General features: G+C 43.2%; 1 protein-coding gene across 2 annotated transcripts in view; it reads right to left on the bottom strand.

Moving 5' to 3' along the window:
• The window catches only part of Grk5 (G protein-coupled receptor kinase 5), a 206,409-nt gene extending 189,356 nt beyond the window's left edge, over positions 1–17,053 (bottom strand). The window contains exon 1 of one of the 2 annotated variants that reach the window (XM_006526697.4): positions 15,982–17,053. In XM_006526697.4, coding sequence (XP_006526760.1) covers positions 15,982–16,033 — 52 coding nt within the window. In that variant the 5' untranslated portion in view covers positions 16,034–17,053. The remainder of the gene's footprint in view (positions 1–15,981) is intronic. The other variant, NM_018869.3, reaches the window with a different exon arrangement.
• Positions 17,054–18,049: the final 996 nt, after the last annotated feature.

Here is an 18,049-nt window from a genome sequence, read left to right as displayed (position 1 = left end):
AATAGCTTTTAACATAAAACATCATAGGCAGCCGGGCAGTGGTGGCACACGCCTTTGATCCCAGCACTTGGAAGGCAGAGGCAGGCGGATTTCTGAGTTTGAGGCCAGACTGGTCTACAAAGTGAGTTCCAGGACAGCCAGGGCTATACCGAGAAACCCTGTCTTGAAAAACCAAAACAAAATACAAAAACAAACAAACAAACAAAAGCCCACCATAGGCAAGACCTGTGTTAAGGGTTCAACTATGTTCCTTCAAGATTCATGTATTACAGTCCCAACCCCTAGAACATTAGACTGTATTCTTATTTGGAAAGTGAACCTTTAGAGAGGCCAACAAGTCCCAATGAGATCTTCACCATAAACTATGACATATAAAAGGGGGAAACCTGGACACAGAACCACACACAAATAGGGAGGTCATAGGAAAAGTCATATGAAGAAGATAGCCATCTATAAGCTAAGAAAAGAAGCCTGCAGCCTTCTAGTACTTTTCAAGGGTGGGTGGCCTGCCTGTAGTTGATATTGGACTTCTGGCTTCTAGAGCTAGCTGTGCAGGAATATATTTCTGTTGTTCTAAGTAGCCTGCTCATATACATTGTCACAGAAGCTCTAGGGGAACCAGCCTAGCCCAGGAATTGGTTAGGTGACAAATGCTGAACTTTAAGACCCTGGCTAAGACTGCTTCTGTCTTTTGTTTTGTTTTGTTTTGTTTTTGGAGACAGGGTTTCTCTGTATAGCCCTGGCTGTCCTGGAGCTCACTTTATAGACCAGGCTGGCCTTGAACTCAGAAATCCGCCTGCCTCTGCCTCCCGAGTGCTGGGATTAAAGGCGTGTGCCACCACGCCCGGCAGATTGCTTCTGTCTTGCACTGGTATCTTAACAGGCTGCTCTGTACCTCAGATCCCTCTCCAGGGAAGACAGGTGCCAGCTGCAGTGCTAGGCTCTCTCTTGCATTCAGTGGTGATATCAGGTCCACAGCACATCCATGGCCTTATCTCCACATACTTACTCTGCAGAGTGGCACAATGCTAACTCATAATCTTATGTTTCTGGGAGACAGGTGTGGTGGTGCAGAGATCATGGGAGGCATTTTAATTCCTCATCAATGTTTTCCCTCACTTAAATTTTCATGAGAAAGCAAGTATTGTCTAAAATCATAAGACTGAGATGGAATGGTTCCTATTGCACAACGACTTCTAACTGTACACTCCATTCAGCATTTAATGCCCAGTGTAGGGTAGCAATGCTATCCAGAACACCTAGTCAGGTGACTGAGGACAGCATATGTGACAATATTGAAAGAGAATCTGACATGGAGGAACAAGCTCTGAACTAGCTGCATGTTCTGGCATAAATAATTTATCTCTTGAGCCTCAGAACTTTACCTGTAAGGATGAAAAAGAGTAAATTGCAGGGTTCATGAAACAGGAAAGATGAACAAAAAAAAAGAAAAGAAAAGAAAAGAAAAGAAAAGAAAAGAAAAGAAAAGAAAAGAAAAGAAAAGAAAAAGGTCAAAAGGGTTTGGTAATTGTATTTGGTTTGGTTTGGTTTGTTTATTTGTTTGTACATATGTGCCAGGGCCCTTTATACACCACAGACCCAAAGAGGTTAAACAAGAAGGAAGGCCCAAGTGAGGATGCTTAAATCCTACTTAGAAGGGGGAACAAAACAGTCATGGGAGGCAGAGGAAGGGAGAGGAGAAGAGGAGGAGAGAAGAAGAGCAGGGTCAGGTATGAGGGGAGATAGGAGAGAGGCCCAGAGGGCCAGAAGGATGAATAGAAATATACAGCTGCCAGGGATGGGGGTTGGGGGAAAACCTCTTGTAATTCCCAGAGACCTGAGATGGGGGAGGCTCCCAGGACGCAATGTGGGTGACCTTAGCCAAAATATCCAACAGTGGGGAGATGGAACCTGAAGAAACCACCTCGAGTAGTCAGACAGGACCCCCAGTGGAGGGATGGGGACACCACGACACCAACAAAACTTTCCATCCAAAATTTTTCCTGTCTAAAAGAAATGCAAGGACAAAGATGGAGCAGAGGCTAAATGAAGGTCTGACCAGTGATTGGCCCATTTTGAGACCCATCCCATGGGCAGGCACCAATCCCTCACACTATTAATGATACTATAATTGTGTTAGCATAGGATAGCCACCCTCTAAGAGGCTCTACCAGCAGCTGACTAATACAGATGCAGATACCCACAGACAAACATTGGACAGAGGTCAAGGATCCCTATGGAAGAGTTAGGAGAAGGACTGAAGTTCCCTCAAAGAGATGGCAACCCCACAAGAAGACCAACAGTGTCAACTAACCTGGACCCCTGAGAGCTGCCAGAGACTGAGCCACCAACCAAAGAGCATACATGGGCTGGTTCCAGGCCCCTGGCACTTACATAGCAGAGGGCTGCCATGTCTGGCCTCAGTGAAAGAGGATGTGACAAATCCTGCAGAAAGCTAATGCACCAGGGCGGGGGTATACCCAGGGGAGCTCTCAGAAACTGAACCATCAACCAGAGAATGCACACATAGCCTGAAACATTTTTAAACTGACAAAAAAGAAAAGCAAGAACACCAAACAAGCATCAGTTTTCTGATAATTACTGAAGAGTAACCCAACAGGTGTATTCCAATGGTATCCAAAGACTCACCTTCCCCTTAGTAACATACTCAGCCATCTGAGGATCTCCAGCTTCTCTTTCCTGAACTGACAATTTGCTACCTTTTAAGCTTTGAGGTTTTTTTTCTGGGGGAGGGGTTCTTTGTTTGGTTAGTTGGTTTGGTTTTTTGCTTTGGTTTGGTTTTGGGTTTTCCATTTGTTTGTTCATGACAGGTTCTCACTATGTAGCTTTGGCTGTCCTAGAACTATGTAGACCAGGCTGGCCTCAAACTTACAGAGATCCAAGTGGCTCTGCCTCCCAAATCTTGGGATTAAAGATGTGTGCCACAAAGTCCAGCTTTGTTTTTTACTTGTTTGTTTATTTGTTTATTCCTTCTAATTGGATACTACTGACAGGAAAACATCTGGAGCAAGTATCTAGGGCCAGGGCACTTCACTCCATCCCAGGCAGTGGTTAGTGGTTTGGGGAATGAGTATGTGGTGGAATAACTGGTGGTTACTAATTATTATATATCACAGGGTTTGGCATCATCCATAAAACTTCATCATGCTGGTCTCCTCCTCTTCAGAGAGATTACAGAATTGACTGTTTAGAACTTTTTCCTCTGAGTTAGCATACATTTTCTTTGTCTTAATTGGATCCAGCCGCTCAGCCCATGAGTAGAAAGGCATCCTTCAAATACCAGGTCCCTGACATCCTATGTTTAGAAGAATCACTGCCTAGCTTCCTATTTTCTTTCCTTTCTGCTCAGTCTCAATTCTTCAGTGACATGAAAAACATGTGATGAACCCATCCTAGGATACCTTTGATCTGGCCAAAAGAGGGATGGAGTTAGCATGAAGGATCTTCAAGGAACACAGCCTCAGAACCAGGGGAAACTATTTGCCTTGAACATTTGCTTGAATGCAAATATTTATTTCTGGGAAAACAACTAAAACAAACCACTTCCAACTCAGGGGGAAGGGTGAGTTTGCCAAACATTTTTCACAGTTAAGACAAACATTTGGAAAACATTTTCCTATTGGTCCTCTACCCTTATGTAATCTTTCTTTGCCATGCTAAAACATTTCCTAATTTATCATCTACTGTGTTATGACATGGAATTGGGGGGGGGGGTGTATGTGTGTATGTGCATGTGCGTGTCCACACCTGTAGATCAGGTCAATCTCAAGTTCTATACACACTGTTTTTTGTTGTTTTGAAAACAGGGTCTCAATATGTAGCCCTGGCTGGCCAGGGAATTAACCAACTCATAAAGATCCACCTGCCTATGCCTCCCAAATTCTGAGATTAAAGGTATATGCCACCATGCCTGTCTGTCAACATTTTGGAAGGTGGGAGGAAGGGACTCTCCCTGTCCTGGAACTCATTAGTTAAGTTTGGCGGTGAGCCCAAGACCTAATCAGTGAACACAAGTCTTTTCACCATTTTCACATGGATTCCTGGAAGTCCTCGTCTTATACAGCAAGCTATTCTCACCACATACTTCCTTTAGGGTCTCTGCTGTCCAGTTCTCCTTCCCACAACAGAAACACGGCACCACTACTTATTCTGGAAATTCTTTTGACTACCAATGATGCTGCAAGCACACCCTCCTCTGATACCATCATCCCCTACCTACACACACACACACACACCATGAATGCAGGCCTATGGACATCCACTTACAACACTCAAGCCCCGAGATAAGGAGGACACTGAGGTAACCTATACCAATGAGGTCAACATCCCAATTCTTATGCTCACTCCACTCCCCACTATTCCTTCTCATGGATGTTGTTTACATGACCTAATGTACTTGATCTAGGCATATTAATGACAACATTAGGACAAAGCATCAGCTCTTGAAGCTGCTTTTCCTGGCCACTTGTTGATCCTTCTTCAGCCTCTTTCTACTTCAAAAGAGCTTCCAAGATTCAACAAAGATGGAATTCCATTTCATATGACGTTTCACAACACCTTTTATCAACTATGCAGGCCAATTACACTGGCCAGCCTCCCTCTGTCCTATACATAGGTAATCCCTCACCTTTCCCCTGCCTGAGATAGCAGAACTACATCTCAATAGCAATCAAAGGCAAAGGCATGGCCTCCTGTCCCCTCATTATTAAGCAGTGACATCATACTGCTTCTGGCTAGGACTTGAGGGTAACAAATAATACATGGCACGCAAAGAAAGGGAAAGAAGGAGAAAGGGAGAGAGAGAAGGAGAGAGGGAAGGGGGAGACAGAGAGAGGGAAAGAGAGGGAGAGGGAGAGACACTGACGAGAACTCTGAATGCAATTACTCATAAAGTTAATACTGAAGAATACAAAGGGGATTAACCCTGCAATGACTTTGCTGGGGGAAAGGCCACTTCATGCTCTAGCTTCAGGAAGGAGATGGGGGTTCTGATCTCCTTCTCTCTAGCTTCCACTTCTGTATTAAAGAAAACTGTAGGAACGTGAGCATATGTCTAAGATGTCACCCTCAGGCAGAGTCCACAGTCAAGCATGACCTAAGAAGTAGGAAAGGTATTCTGAGGAGAGTTAGAACAGGGTAGGCCCATATCAGCTAGCCTGCCCACTACCCACCTCCCAGCTCTGCCAAGGACACGCAATGATGTAGCTCTCTTATCACTTCCCCCATCTGCTTTGATGCCCTATTCTTTAGGGACAAGTCTTTAGTATAGCCCCACCAGTAGAAATACCAAATGGCTAACCTTGAGAGGTGGTTTGAATAGGTCTGGCCACCATAGACTTAGGTGTTTGAATCCCAGCCCATAGGAAGTGGCACTATTGGTAGGTGTGGCCTTGTTGGAGTGGGTGTGGCCTAGCTAAGGAAGTATGTCACCGTGGGGGTGAGCTTTGAAGTCTCCTATGCTCAAGCTATGCCCAGTATGGCATACAGTCTTCTTCTGTTGCCTGCTGATCAAGATGTAGAACTCTTGGCTCCTCCAGCACCATGTCTGCCTGCATACTGTCATGCTTCCCACCATCATGATAATGAACTAAACCTCTGAAACTGTAAGCCAGCTCCAATTAAATATTTTCCTTTATAAGAGTTGCCATGGTAATGGTGTCTCTTCACAGCAACAAAACCCTAACTAAGACACCTTGATAATTTAAAGTGTTATAGGCAGAACATAGGCAGAGGGAAAACATAGGTAGAATCAAAGCCATAGATGGACACATTTTCATGGGTATGTGAGCATGCACATATATGTACATATCCTACTCACTCTTCAACTACAGCAATCACCCCAGCAAGGGGATGCAATTATACTTTTGTTTATGTCGTGAATATGTGTTTACAAATGCCTGTGCATGTGTGTACTTGTGTATATGAAGGCCAGAGAACAGCCTTGGGTGTCATCCCCAAAACAATATTCATCTCCTTTGAGATAGGGACTCTCTTACCAATTAGGGTAGACTGGGACTAGCAACCCCTAGGTTTTCTACCTGTCCATACCTCCCAGCTCTGACATTAGAAGTGCATGTCTGTACACCTGACATTTTTACATGGGTTCTGGGGATTAATCTCTAGAACTCATATGTGCAAAAGAAGCTCTTTACTGACAGAATCACCTCCCTAACCTTCAGTTATACTAGTCAACTAGAATCACTTAATGCAAGGATTTGTCCACTGGCCATTAACCATTTAAAAGGAAATTCAAGCCAGGTAATCTCAAATTGGCACTTGACTGACATCAAAGTCTAGATGGGAAGTTATGGTTCATATTTGTCCCTTTTAACAGGAAGGCTGACAGATCCACTTTCTGTCACCATTAAAACCTTGTGGGTATTTACATTAAAAAAAAAAAATACCTTGAGCAGTCAAGATGGCTTATCCAGTAAAGCCACTTTGCGCCAAGCCTACCAGCCTCATCTCCATCACTGAGGCACACACAATAAAAAGAAAGAACTGATTCCTATAGGTTGTCCTCCAACTTCCACACATGCACCCTGGTACATACACATAATAAAGGAAGTGTAATTTTTTTTTAAATGTCCTAAAGCAATGAAGCCAAGCATGAGCCTCTTTAAAAAAAAAAAAAGGCAAACAGAAACATACTGCCCTAAGAAGTGAGCCTGAGCCTGGGCAATGAATGGTAGTACTCACCTTTAATCCCAGCACTCTGAAGGCAGAGGCAGGTGGATTTCTGAGTTGGAGCCCAGTTCTAGAACAGCCAGGGCTACACAGAGAAACCAACCAACCAAATACAAGCAAAAATATCAGTCTGGGTTTTTTTTGCTCACATTTCATAGAAGAAAAGAAAGATTTGTTTAGTAACATGGTGGGTCCTACTTGAAGCTGTTGCAAAGTCCACAGTTCACACTTTGAGCTAGTGGCATCCTTTCCTGTGTCTTGATTTCCCAAAACAACATGCCAGGAGTGACCTCTCTTCTGGAAACACAGGCAGACAGAAAGCAGGTTTCTGCTACTTAACAAGGATGGAATGTTCTTATATGTTTATCTCCTTTTGCTTTCTGGTTTTTTTTTTACTTGTTTATTTACTGTTTTGTTTTTGTTTTATTTTTGCTTTTCCAGACAGGGTCTCTCTGTGTAGCCCTGGTGGTCCTGGAACTTACTTTGTAGACCAGGCTAGCCTCAAACTCTCAAAATCTGCCTATCTCTGCCTCCCAGTGCAAGGATTAAAAGCATGCACAACCACTGCCTAGCTTTCCTTTTGCTTTCTGAGTAGACCCTGGAAGCTGTCCTTAGAGGTTCACTTCATCCTTGCCTTTTAAAACAATATTGATCTTCCATAGATTACAAGTTCCTTGAGCCATAGACAGCCCAATCAAAAGTGGTCTGATTTATGAGTGCCTGTCAAGAGGATTAACTCTGGCACCATTTCAATCAAATAGAGTTCCCAGCTTCAGACAAGAAAGAAAAAGTAACTAATTGTCTTAGTGTTTCAAATGCTTTCCCTCCTTTGCAAGTATGCTTCATCTGAGTTATTGTTTAAAAGGTTTCAAATCTTACAAGAAATGGTCTTTTGGGAGAAATCACTGATGAAGTTGCAAGCAGTCTGACTTTGACATCTTTATCTTCTTTCTATTTTCAGTCTAGTCTGCTGGGAAGAAGTGGAAATACTTCAAATTGCTTTGCCCCATTTTCACCCTCATTTTAGATCACTTCTTTGAAGTCTATGTAAGCTTCTTTTGTTTTCCCCCTTCTGTCTTTGAGTGGTGGTCTGAGAATAGCCCCCATAGGCTCATATATTTGAATATTTGGTCCCCAGTTAATGGACTGCTTAGGAAGGATTAGAAGATGTAGCCTTAGAAAAGGTATGTCCCTGTGCAAGTACTTGGGAGGCATAGGCAGGTAGATCTTTATGACTTGGTTAGCTAGCCTGCCCCACATAGAGAATTCCCTGGCCAGCCAGGGCTACATATTGAGAGGTTTCAAAAGCCCATAGCCAAATCCAGGCTCTCTGTCTTCTGCTTCTGGATCAAATGTAAGATCTTACCAGGCATTGTGAACAGCACACACCTTTAGACTCAACATTTAGGAGGCAGAGGCAGGAAGATCTCTGTAAGTATAAAGACAGCCTTGTCTACTACATAGTGTGTTCCAAGACAGCCAGAAAGTCTATCACAAAAAAATAAAATAAAAAATAAAAAGAAAGCTCTTAGCTACTGCTTCAGTGCCATGCTTGCCTACTATAGTATTTGCTATGATGGTCATTGAAACTGTAAACAAGCCCCCAATTAAAGCTTTCTCTTATAATGCTTTAGTCAGTGTCAATTCACAGCAATAGAACAGTAACTAAGACACCTTACAGAACATATTTTCCCCCTCTTCAAAAAATGACTTTTCAATATATACTCACACTAGAAATTTCAAAAAAAAGAACACGGAGCCAGGCATGGTATGATAGTACATATCTATAAACCCAGAACTTGGGAAGCTGAGGAAAAATAATCATGAGTTTGAGGTCAGCCTGAGCTACATAGTAATATTATCACATAATGAAAGTAATTTTAAAAAACTAAAGGAACGTGAGGTTTCTATATGTGTTTATACCATACTTTCATTAAAATCAGGAAAGACAGTTGCTCAATTTAGGTAAGTTTCCCAACAACAAATGAAGGGAGGTGGGGGAATATGATGGCTTACCACTACCACTATCTCCATTCCTGAACTAAGTAAATTGAGTCAGTCCCAAGCTCTACATATCTACTTAGAGCTGGCCAGCCCACCCTCTCCTTTGTCTCCCTTTCAGTACCATGTCAAAGCATATAACCCAGTCCCAAAAGAAGTCCAGAAAGGAGGGCAGTCTCTATCTTTTCAATCTTGAACTGCAACCAGGTGTTTCAAGAGGCTTTGTTGGTTCTTTCCTGTTTGTTGTTTGTTTGGATGGATGGATGGATGGTTTCCATCTGAAAGAGCTAATTTTGTTTGGTTTGGTTTGGTTTGGTTTGGTTTGGTTTGGTTTGGTTTGGTTTGGTTTGGTTTGGTTTGTTGTCTGCTTGTTTGAGACAGGCTTTCTGGTATAGCCCCAAAACTCCATGTAACCAGTGCTGGGAATAAAGGTGTGCACCACCAACGATTCTGATGAATATGCACCACACCCTAGAAGATTCAAGCCCATCCCTCACGAATAAACTTGGATTCTTTAGTTTTGGGGGGTTTTTTGGTTTTGTTTTGTTTTTTAAATCCAGAATCTCACTCTGTAGTGTAGGCTGGTCTTCAATTCATGGCAATTCTTACAGACATAAGCCTCACCTAGTACAAGTATAATTTTAAATCATTTTTAAATGGCATATGCATCCTTCAGACCACTGTCTAAAGTCTAGACACAACAAAGTCCAGTGTCTACTCAACCTCAACTCCTTAAGGAAAAGAAAACATCCAGCCCTGTTCATACCTAATTTTCTAGTTTAAAGAGGCTAAAAAGGCCAGGTGGTGGTGGCGGCGCATGCCTTTAATCCCAGCACTTGGGAGGCAGAGGCAGGTGGATTTCTGAGTTCAAGGTCAGCCTGGTCTACAAAGTGAGTTCCAGGACAACCAGGGCTATACAGAGAAACCCTGGTTTTTTTTTTTGGGGGGGGGGGCTAAAAAGGGTTGATGCATATACTATCAGTGTTATATGCCTAACAAGCTTAAGACCCTGAGTTTAATCCCAGATACCACTAAAAATAAATAAATAAAAGTAAACCATGTGCTCAAATTGTTTTTTTGTTTTGTTTTGTTTTATTTGAGACAGGGTCTCACTATGTAGCTAGCCTGAAACACAGTACATAGACCAAGCTGGCCTATAACTCAGACATCTGCCTGGCTCTTCCTCCAGAGTGCTGAGATTTAAGGAACGCACTACCACACCAGACCCAATTGTCTCTTTTAGTCCATCTCTAAATGTATTTATCCAAGGCTGATATCCAAAGTATCACTTCTGCCCAAGGAACCTTCAAAAACCCATTGATGAGTGAATGTACACACCAATGTTTTACTCTTGTAAGAGTTCAGAAGACAATTTAAGAACTTTTTTTTTTTAAATGAGAATGGGTGGAGGACTCAATCAGGAAGAGATTGTTTTTGTTTTTTAAAAAGTAGCATGATTTATACAAAAGGAACGTGTTCTCTGGTGTCTGAATGATAGTTAAATGAACAATATTGTCTTCACTTTCTAAACATAAATCTCAACAATAGCACTTTTTCATTAGGAATATCTAGATGTTATAACAAGGCATTGCAGCTCACACCAGTAATTTCAGCACTTCAGAGGCTGAGGCAAAAGGATGTTGCCAGTTTGAGGCCAGCCTGGGCTACACAGGAAATTCCAGGCAAATGTGTCAAAAAAAAAAAAAAAAAAAAAAAAAAAAAGTCTAGGTAGTATAATGTTTTATCTTGATCCACATATTCATTGGCAACAAATATTAACTTTAAATACTGCCCACAGGCCTAGATGGTTTCCTAAGAATGTTGACAGTCCCCAGGAATGGGTTGAGAGCTGAACAGTGCTTGCTTGGAAAAAGCAAATGTGGTCATGTGTAGAACATTTCTGAAACCCACTTGGGCTTTCTTAAAACCTGCAGTGCAGGCCCAAAGGCCATCATTTAGCAAGCCACTACAAGAGCTCTGGCTTTTAAAGATATCACTTAAGCAAGGCTTGGTTTGGGTACTAAAAGATCAAGATCTTTTAGAGTTTAGAATCTGACAAGCAGCATCTAAGCTACTGAAAGATGAGAGTCTTGTGGGCCTTTATCTGATGCTTATTTTAAAAAAAAAAGGCAGCTAGATGAAACACAATTATCATTTGGAAATCTTCTGTTGGAAAGTCAAGCCTTCTGAATGTTGCTTTTGGTTTCTCTATCTCTATGTTGTAGATATTGAAAAGGAAGCTACATGAAGAAGCAGTTTCATTTAACAGCTTAACAGCATTGTGTTTAATAGGCCAGGCTGCTTTCACACATGCCAGCTGCCAAAACGAAAGCTATCACTCTTCTGAGTCCTCAGATTGCAGAAAGAAGCTTTGGGTAGCTCTGTCTCTCCTTCTGACAAGTTATTCCAACAATGTTCGAGCTCCAGCGTCAGAAACTAAGGACTCAAGGGGAAAGCAGGCTTTTAATCTGCCATGGAATTCCAAGCCTATCAGCCTATCAAAGGCAAAGCCTTCTTCTCCCAACCCTAGACACTGGTTTCTTTCCTCCTGTTAGCCTCCCTGGCTTCTCCCAGGCCCCAAGTTCACCTTCTACCAGGTCCCTAATCTTGATCATCAGAAAGATACAGGCAAAAAGTCACAGCCTTATCTAGGAAATTTTTCTTGTACAGTCCGGTTTTCAGAAATTGTAACAAATAGTAGAGTCATTCTGTTCCAGTGCTTGCTAGCCTGAAAAGCAAGGATATATGTCCAGTTCTCCTGAAATCTCTATAATCAGATAGGACTATGACTGCTAGCCTGTGAAGAAAGGAAACGTAATTCTTGTAAATGTTCCTCTCACCAGTACTGCTCCATAGCAATACAACAAATCTAGACAGTAAGAGAGAAAAAGAAAGGAAAGGAAAGGAAATTTTTACTGCAAAATAAACCAAAAAGAAATAAAAGGCATTCTGCAAACACTCTCACTACCAATATTTCAACAAGAGTTTGCCTGCCAATTTTCTGAGATTCTGAAATGTAAATAGATAGAAGACATGGTCTTGGTCCCTTTTCATTAAATGCTTAATCACTTAGCTCATTTTCATAAATTGGAATGAATTTTGTCTCAACTTATTTCTTTGTTCCTTAACTATTTCTTAGGAAAGCTTAATGCCTAGCTAGGAAAGATCAAAACAAACTTGATGCTTTCTCATACAAGACAAATAAACAAGTCACACAATACACTTCAGTAGGTTTAGCATTTTGAAATTATATTACCATATTTTGTTATTTCAAAACAACTGAAGAGTTGGCTTAGCAGTTAAAAGCACTGGCTGCTCTTCCAGAGGTCCTGAGTAAAATTTCCAGCAACCATGTGGTGGTTCACAACCATCTATAATGGGATTTGATGCTCTCTTCTGTCACACAGGCATACAGGCAAATACAGAACTCATACACATCAAAATACACAAAAATAAATAAATAAATAAATCTCAAAACAACTCACAAAATTGAAACTCAGAGGCAGGCAGATCTCTGTGAGGTCAACCTGATCTACATAGTCAATTAGCAGGGATGCACAGTGAGAAGAACAAGAAAAAAGAAAGCAAACAAATTAATTTGTTTCTTTGTTTTGTAGGTTGGTTGGTTGGTTGGTTGGTTGGTTGGTTGGTTGGTTGGTTGGTTGGTTGAGACATTGTCTCATTAGGCATATTCCTGACTAGCCTAGAACCCTCCATATACAGGAGGGGGACCTCAAACTCACAGAGACCACTAGCCTACCTCTTGTGTGCTGGGATTAAAGGTGTGCATTGCTACATATGCCTAGCTTTTCACTCTTAGTTTTAATAAACTTTCACTATTTAAGGAAAGAAGTCTGGGCATTGTGGCACAGATCTGTAAATCCCAGCACTTGGGTAGTGGAGGCAAGAACACCAAAAATTCAAGGCCAGCCTGGTTGGGGGTTTAAGGTCAGTGTGGGCAGCACAGACCTTGTCTCAAAGGGGAGGTGGGGGGGGGTGGTCAAAGGTACTCACTATATGGACAAATCACTTTACAACATTCACAAAGTATATCTGTCTTTCTTTCAGGTTTGTACTCTTTGGAACAAATGTGACTTTTATTTGAAAGCCACATTTAAAATTGTTTACAATGTATTTTGGGAAGAGAACTTGCTTAAATTTCACATTCACCAATTATATTTCTCATCTGTAACCATTCAAAACAATCTTCAAGAAGTGTTTTTAAAACATTTTAAACAACTTGGTGCTTTGGAGTTTGCTTGTTTTCTATGTACTACAAAATCTATATTAGTTACTTCACTAGCCTAGCTAGAATTTTTCTTTCTTTCTTTTCTCTATTTTTTAATAGTATCTCATATTAAACTTGGACATCAACACCAAGACAGGGCGGCTGACCTTGAATTTAGGATCCTCCTATCTACCTCCCAAGGGCGGGATTGACAGTCCAGTGTAACCACACACAGTTTATTCCTGATAGGGATCAAAGCCAGGGGGTTTGGTGCCTGCTAGGTAAACACTTTTATATCCTAGCTTTTTTTTTTCCATCTATCTTTCTCTTCCTCCCTTTCTCAATTCCCATCATTCCCCCCCCCTTTTTTTTCCTTTCCTTCCTTCCTTTTACATAAATGGAAAAATAGTGCTAGGGACCAAATCAAGGCCTTTTACATGCTAGGCAAAAATTCTACCTCTGGAAACATTCATTTCTGAATATCTAAATAATACAGTTATTTGGAGAATTACTAAAATTCAGTAAGATGACTTTAAGTAGAAAACTTTAAAAAGAACATGTGTTTATTTCTAGACTCTTCCATGTTAATTGGGATAAGTTTAAAGCCTCAATAAAGTCCTAGTCTTTATTGAACAGAAGTACTTAAAATTGTAGACTCTTTTTAGACATAAAAGGGGAAACGTTAAATACAAGTTTTAAAATTGAGCTTCCATGTACATGATTAATTTATCGCTCATATGTCAATTTCTCTGTTTCCTTGCAGGCAAAGCCCTCTCATCTGGAAAGCATTCTTAAAAGCTGTTTCTCACCAGGAGATGTCTATTGAACTCTCACAGGAAAACTAAAAGACTTTAAAAGGAAAAAAAACAAAGGGCACATTCTTGAGTACTTCTAATCACAGTAATTTGGCCCCAATGGGAGTCCATCATTCCACTTATACTTCTAGTCCACAGCTTTCCTCTCTAAGACTCCGGAAAAACCTATATACTAACCCGATAAACAAAAATACCAGCCAGTATTCAGTAAAAACAGTGGAGATAATAACTGGAGATGGGGAAAACTTTCTAACTCTAAGTGAAACATTCGCAAAGAAGTCAGTGCTGAGGGAATAAATAAATGTATAGCATAGAGAATCCAAAGGAGCTAACTCCCGGGAAACAGAATAAATCAGTGGAACATACAAAGGCCTCCATGCCCAGAGATTCCCATAGAATCATACCCAGAGATTTCCCAAGAAATAATTTTAGAATTAATAGACAATTTGCCCAACCTGGAGTCCTGAGATGTACCATTGTGTCCCACCACTAGGTGGCAGGCTGCAAAGCTTGCAGGCAGGAGCTTTCTTCTTCACCTCCAGACACTGTCCCCATCCCAGTGAAGAACTGCCTACTCTACACCTAGTATTACTTCACTAAAAATATCAGGTTAGTGGAGGTGAGGGGACAAAAACTTTAGTCCCACCTCTAAATAAGTTAGGGGAAAGGGCAGTAGAGGAGGGAGACCTAAATATCTGAAACTCTACTCAGATTTCAGAGCATTTCCTCCTTTGGGGACTTCCAAAACAAGCCTTCCAGGTGGCTGTTTTAGGATGACAAGTGACCTCAAAGTGTCAAGATGAGTTGCTGAAATATAGCACAAGGTGGGTTGTATACCACCACACACCATGTACTGAGCCACAAGGTGGTGGAATGGGCTGGATAAACATGAGTTGTTTTATTGCTGGCCAGAAAATCTTCCTTCATTCATCAAAGTGGCTGAATGAAAACATTATGAAGTAGGGATGGCATTTTCCCGGGCTACTTGCAGAGAATCCTTCTGAAGGGAAAAAACTTACTCTGTCTGCCCTGGATATCAAATACAATTTTCTCCCAGGACAGGAAAACAACAACAACAACAACAAACCCTCCCCCTTCTTATAGAATGGTTGCACACCAGAATCCAAATCTTGGCAAATGCGATGTTACATAAATTCCAAGTTTTCCTAAATATGTATGTTTACATTCATGTAACACAAACCTTTTTGGACATCGAAGTTTCTGTCACCCCAAATACTTTTTCAAATCAAAAATCAAAAATCAAAATGCCTGGTACTGGGTATTACTAAGGATCTTACCTATTCCTGACAGCTAAATGCAGAAATTTAGTGAGATGCATACAAAACACAGCAGCACACTTGTCTATAACTAAGCCTTATCTACCTCAGGGTGGGAGCTGGGGTGGTTAATAACAACAATCCACCCTAAAAAAATTTAAATTATTTTCTCAGTGACTTGTAAAGCCGCCCTTTCATTATTCTATAAACTGGCTAATTCCTCAACATCTTACTTTGCCTTTAAAAGGCTTCCTTCCACACAACGACGGGATTTCCCTAAGAAAATTTCCCAGAGGATGATTTCCACCAATAGTCTTTATCAACTCAGCCTGCGCAAGCAAAGACTTGGTTTTTGCTAATTCCAATCCCACAACACACACACACACACACACACACACACACACACACACACATACACGAGAGAGAGAGAGAGAGAGAGAGAGAGAGAGAGAGAGAGAGAGAGAGAGAGAGAGAGAGAGAGAGAGAGAGAGAGAGAAGAGGATTGGAAGAGAAGAAACAGAGGAGAGGAGAAAGAGAAGAGACAGAGGAGAGAGGAGAAAGAGAGAGAGGAGAGAGTTTTTTCACATTCTTAAAACCATCCCGGGCCAACTCTAAAGACTGTTTTATTGGCACGTTTTCTTGCTTCTATCTCCTAAAAGAATGCTTTTCCAACTGCCCTTTCAACAGCTGCGGAGATCGAACGATTTCTAAGGTTCAGTTGGAAACTAGAGGATATTTTAGCATCTTAACTCGTCCCTGCAACTGTCTTTGCCCCGGTCCCTATCTTCTGAGCCCAAGGCTCAGAAGTCTCTCAATATTTGCAGACAGATCTCCAAGCTGTACCACTCGCACCAACTCACTGTGAGCATCCTGCACGCCCGCTTGTCACCCGACACCCGCACCCCGGCCCGCGGCAAACGCGCCGTGCACGCACCGGACCACCCGAGCTTACCTTCCCGGGCTTTCAGCAAGACCGTGTTGGCCACGATGTTTTCCAGCTCCATTGACAGTCGGCAGTCAGCGAGGGAGCCGGCCGGCTGTGCTGTCAGCGTCTGGGGTGATGCCGCTGCCGCTGCCACTGCTCGAGCTGCCGCCGCTGCTGCCAAACCCCAGAGCAAGCAGCCTGCCTGCTACCGCATTATTCTTTCTCGGAGCCCGCGGAGTTTCCCCCTCTGCACCGAAGAGACGCCGCCGCCGCTTCTTCCTCCCTCTGTGTCCCCCCTCCCCCCTCCCTCAACACTTTCCCCCCCACCCCCCACCCTCCGCGCGTCTCTGTCACTCCATTCTCCTCCCCTCCGGCTCCCTCGGATGCTTTAATGCTTCGGATGCTTCAGCCTCCCCTCGTTCCCCTCCCGGGGGTGTGGTACTCCAGGCTCGAGCCGCTGCAGCGCGCAGGCGTCTGCCCGGAGGCAACTCCCACCGCGCGCTCTGAACGCGAGGAGTGCTGGGAATTGTAGTCCCGCGTCTGACGGGGCGAGGGCTCTATTGCACCGGGACTGTGGAGCAGGACTGCTGCCGGTATGGCGCTGAGCCCAGGCGGCCCAGCCTCGCCGGCAGGAGTCAAAAACGACTCAGCCAAAACGAAACCCCCACTCCTGGAGCGCAGAGTCCCTTTCCTGTCCCGCCAAGATCCGAGAAAGCGGAAAGCACAAGCCAAGGCGGCAGAACGCTGCTGTGGGAGGCCCAGGAGTGAGCTGAGACCCGAGCGAAGGCGCGCTCCTGGGGTTCCGCGCGGCCCGCCGTCTGCCGCTCACACGCGCCAGGTCTCTGACAAAGGTGCACTTTGTTTCCGGGCAGCAAGGGGTTCGGCCAGCCCGGGGCGACCTGGCGGCCGCTGATCTCTAGGCACGAAGTATGCGCGCCCCCTGGCGACGGCGCGTCTATGGGAACCAGAAGGCAGGCGCCTGGGACTCTCGGGATCCCCACGCACAGAGCAGCTTCACTTTGCAAGCCCGGGAGCCCAAAACCCCAAGATTTTCATTATAACCAAACATATTGTAGTCGAATTACTAAAAACACATAAGAAATCGAATCTTCTGTGGAAATGTTGATGAGTAACAAGCCAAGCCAGCATGAAAAGGCATTCAAATTCCAGGCTTGTTTATCTTGGAGCACTTGGCTCCTTACACTTTCAGAACCTCGGACTCCAGATCTGGTCCCAGCTCCTCTTTCCCCAAAACTTCTAATGCTGGGAAATTAGCTGTCCGGTCACCTGGAGTCTTTCGAGGAGAGTCCTAAGAGCTGGGGGCGGGGCTGCCAGGTCCCAGGGAACAATGAGGCCTTTGCCTCCTCTGGGCCTTTCGGGCCGGATATCCGTTCTGAAACTAGTCTGAGGCTTCTGTGTCCAAGAGAAGGAAAAGCCGGCTGTCCCCAGAGCAGCCAGGAAATAGGGAGGGGCCTAGAGAAATGGAAAACAGTCATTAAGCATTGGAGCTAATGGTGTTTTAAGTGTGGTTACCAGACTAGTGCTGGTTCTAACAGTTAGTGATAGTCTTTTTCCTAGTGGGTATATCTGCCACCACCACTTGCCTAGTGTCTGGACTTGGATCAGTGGGCCTCACTTGTCTACAAGAAGAGTTAAGTTTGCTTGTCAGAAGACAGAGAGTTGAGCAAACAACTTGAGCACCTGACAGCACAGGAATTACTACTGTTCTAAGCAATCTAAACTTAGACTTTACTACAGACTCTCATTCCCAGAGCCCCAACGTGTGATGAAGGAATCTCTCTCAAAAAGAAAGTTATATGTAAGTACACTTTAGCTGTCTTCAGACACATCAGAAGAGGGTGTCACATCTCATCTCCTTATGGATGGTTGTGAGCCACCATGTGGTTGCTGGGACTTGAATTCAGGACCTTCAGAAGAGCAGTCAGTGCTCTTAACCACTGAGCCATCTCTCCAGCCCGTTTATTGACTTTTTTCACCATTTTTTCCCACTTTTTTTTTTTTTTTGAAACAGGGATTCATAAAACCCAGGCTGGCCTATAGTTCCTGATTCTGCTGCCTGGGTCCTCTGTAAGAG

The sequence above is a fragment of the Mus musculus genome, chromosome 19, assembly GCF_000001635.26.
Source record: "Mus musculus strain C57BL/6J chromosome 19, GRCm38.p6 C57BL/6J".
Lineage (NCBI taxonomy): Eukaryota > Metazoa > Chordata > Mammalia > Rodentia > Muridae > Mus > Mus musculus.
The sequence above is the reverse complement of the archived record's forward strand: the minus strand, read 5'-3'. Positions and strand labels throughout refer to the sequence as shown.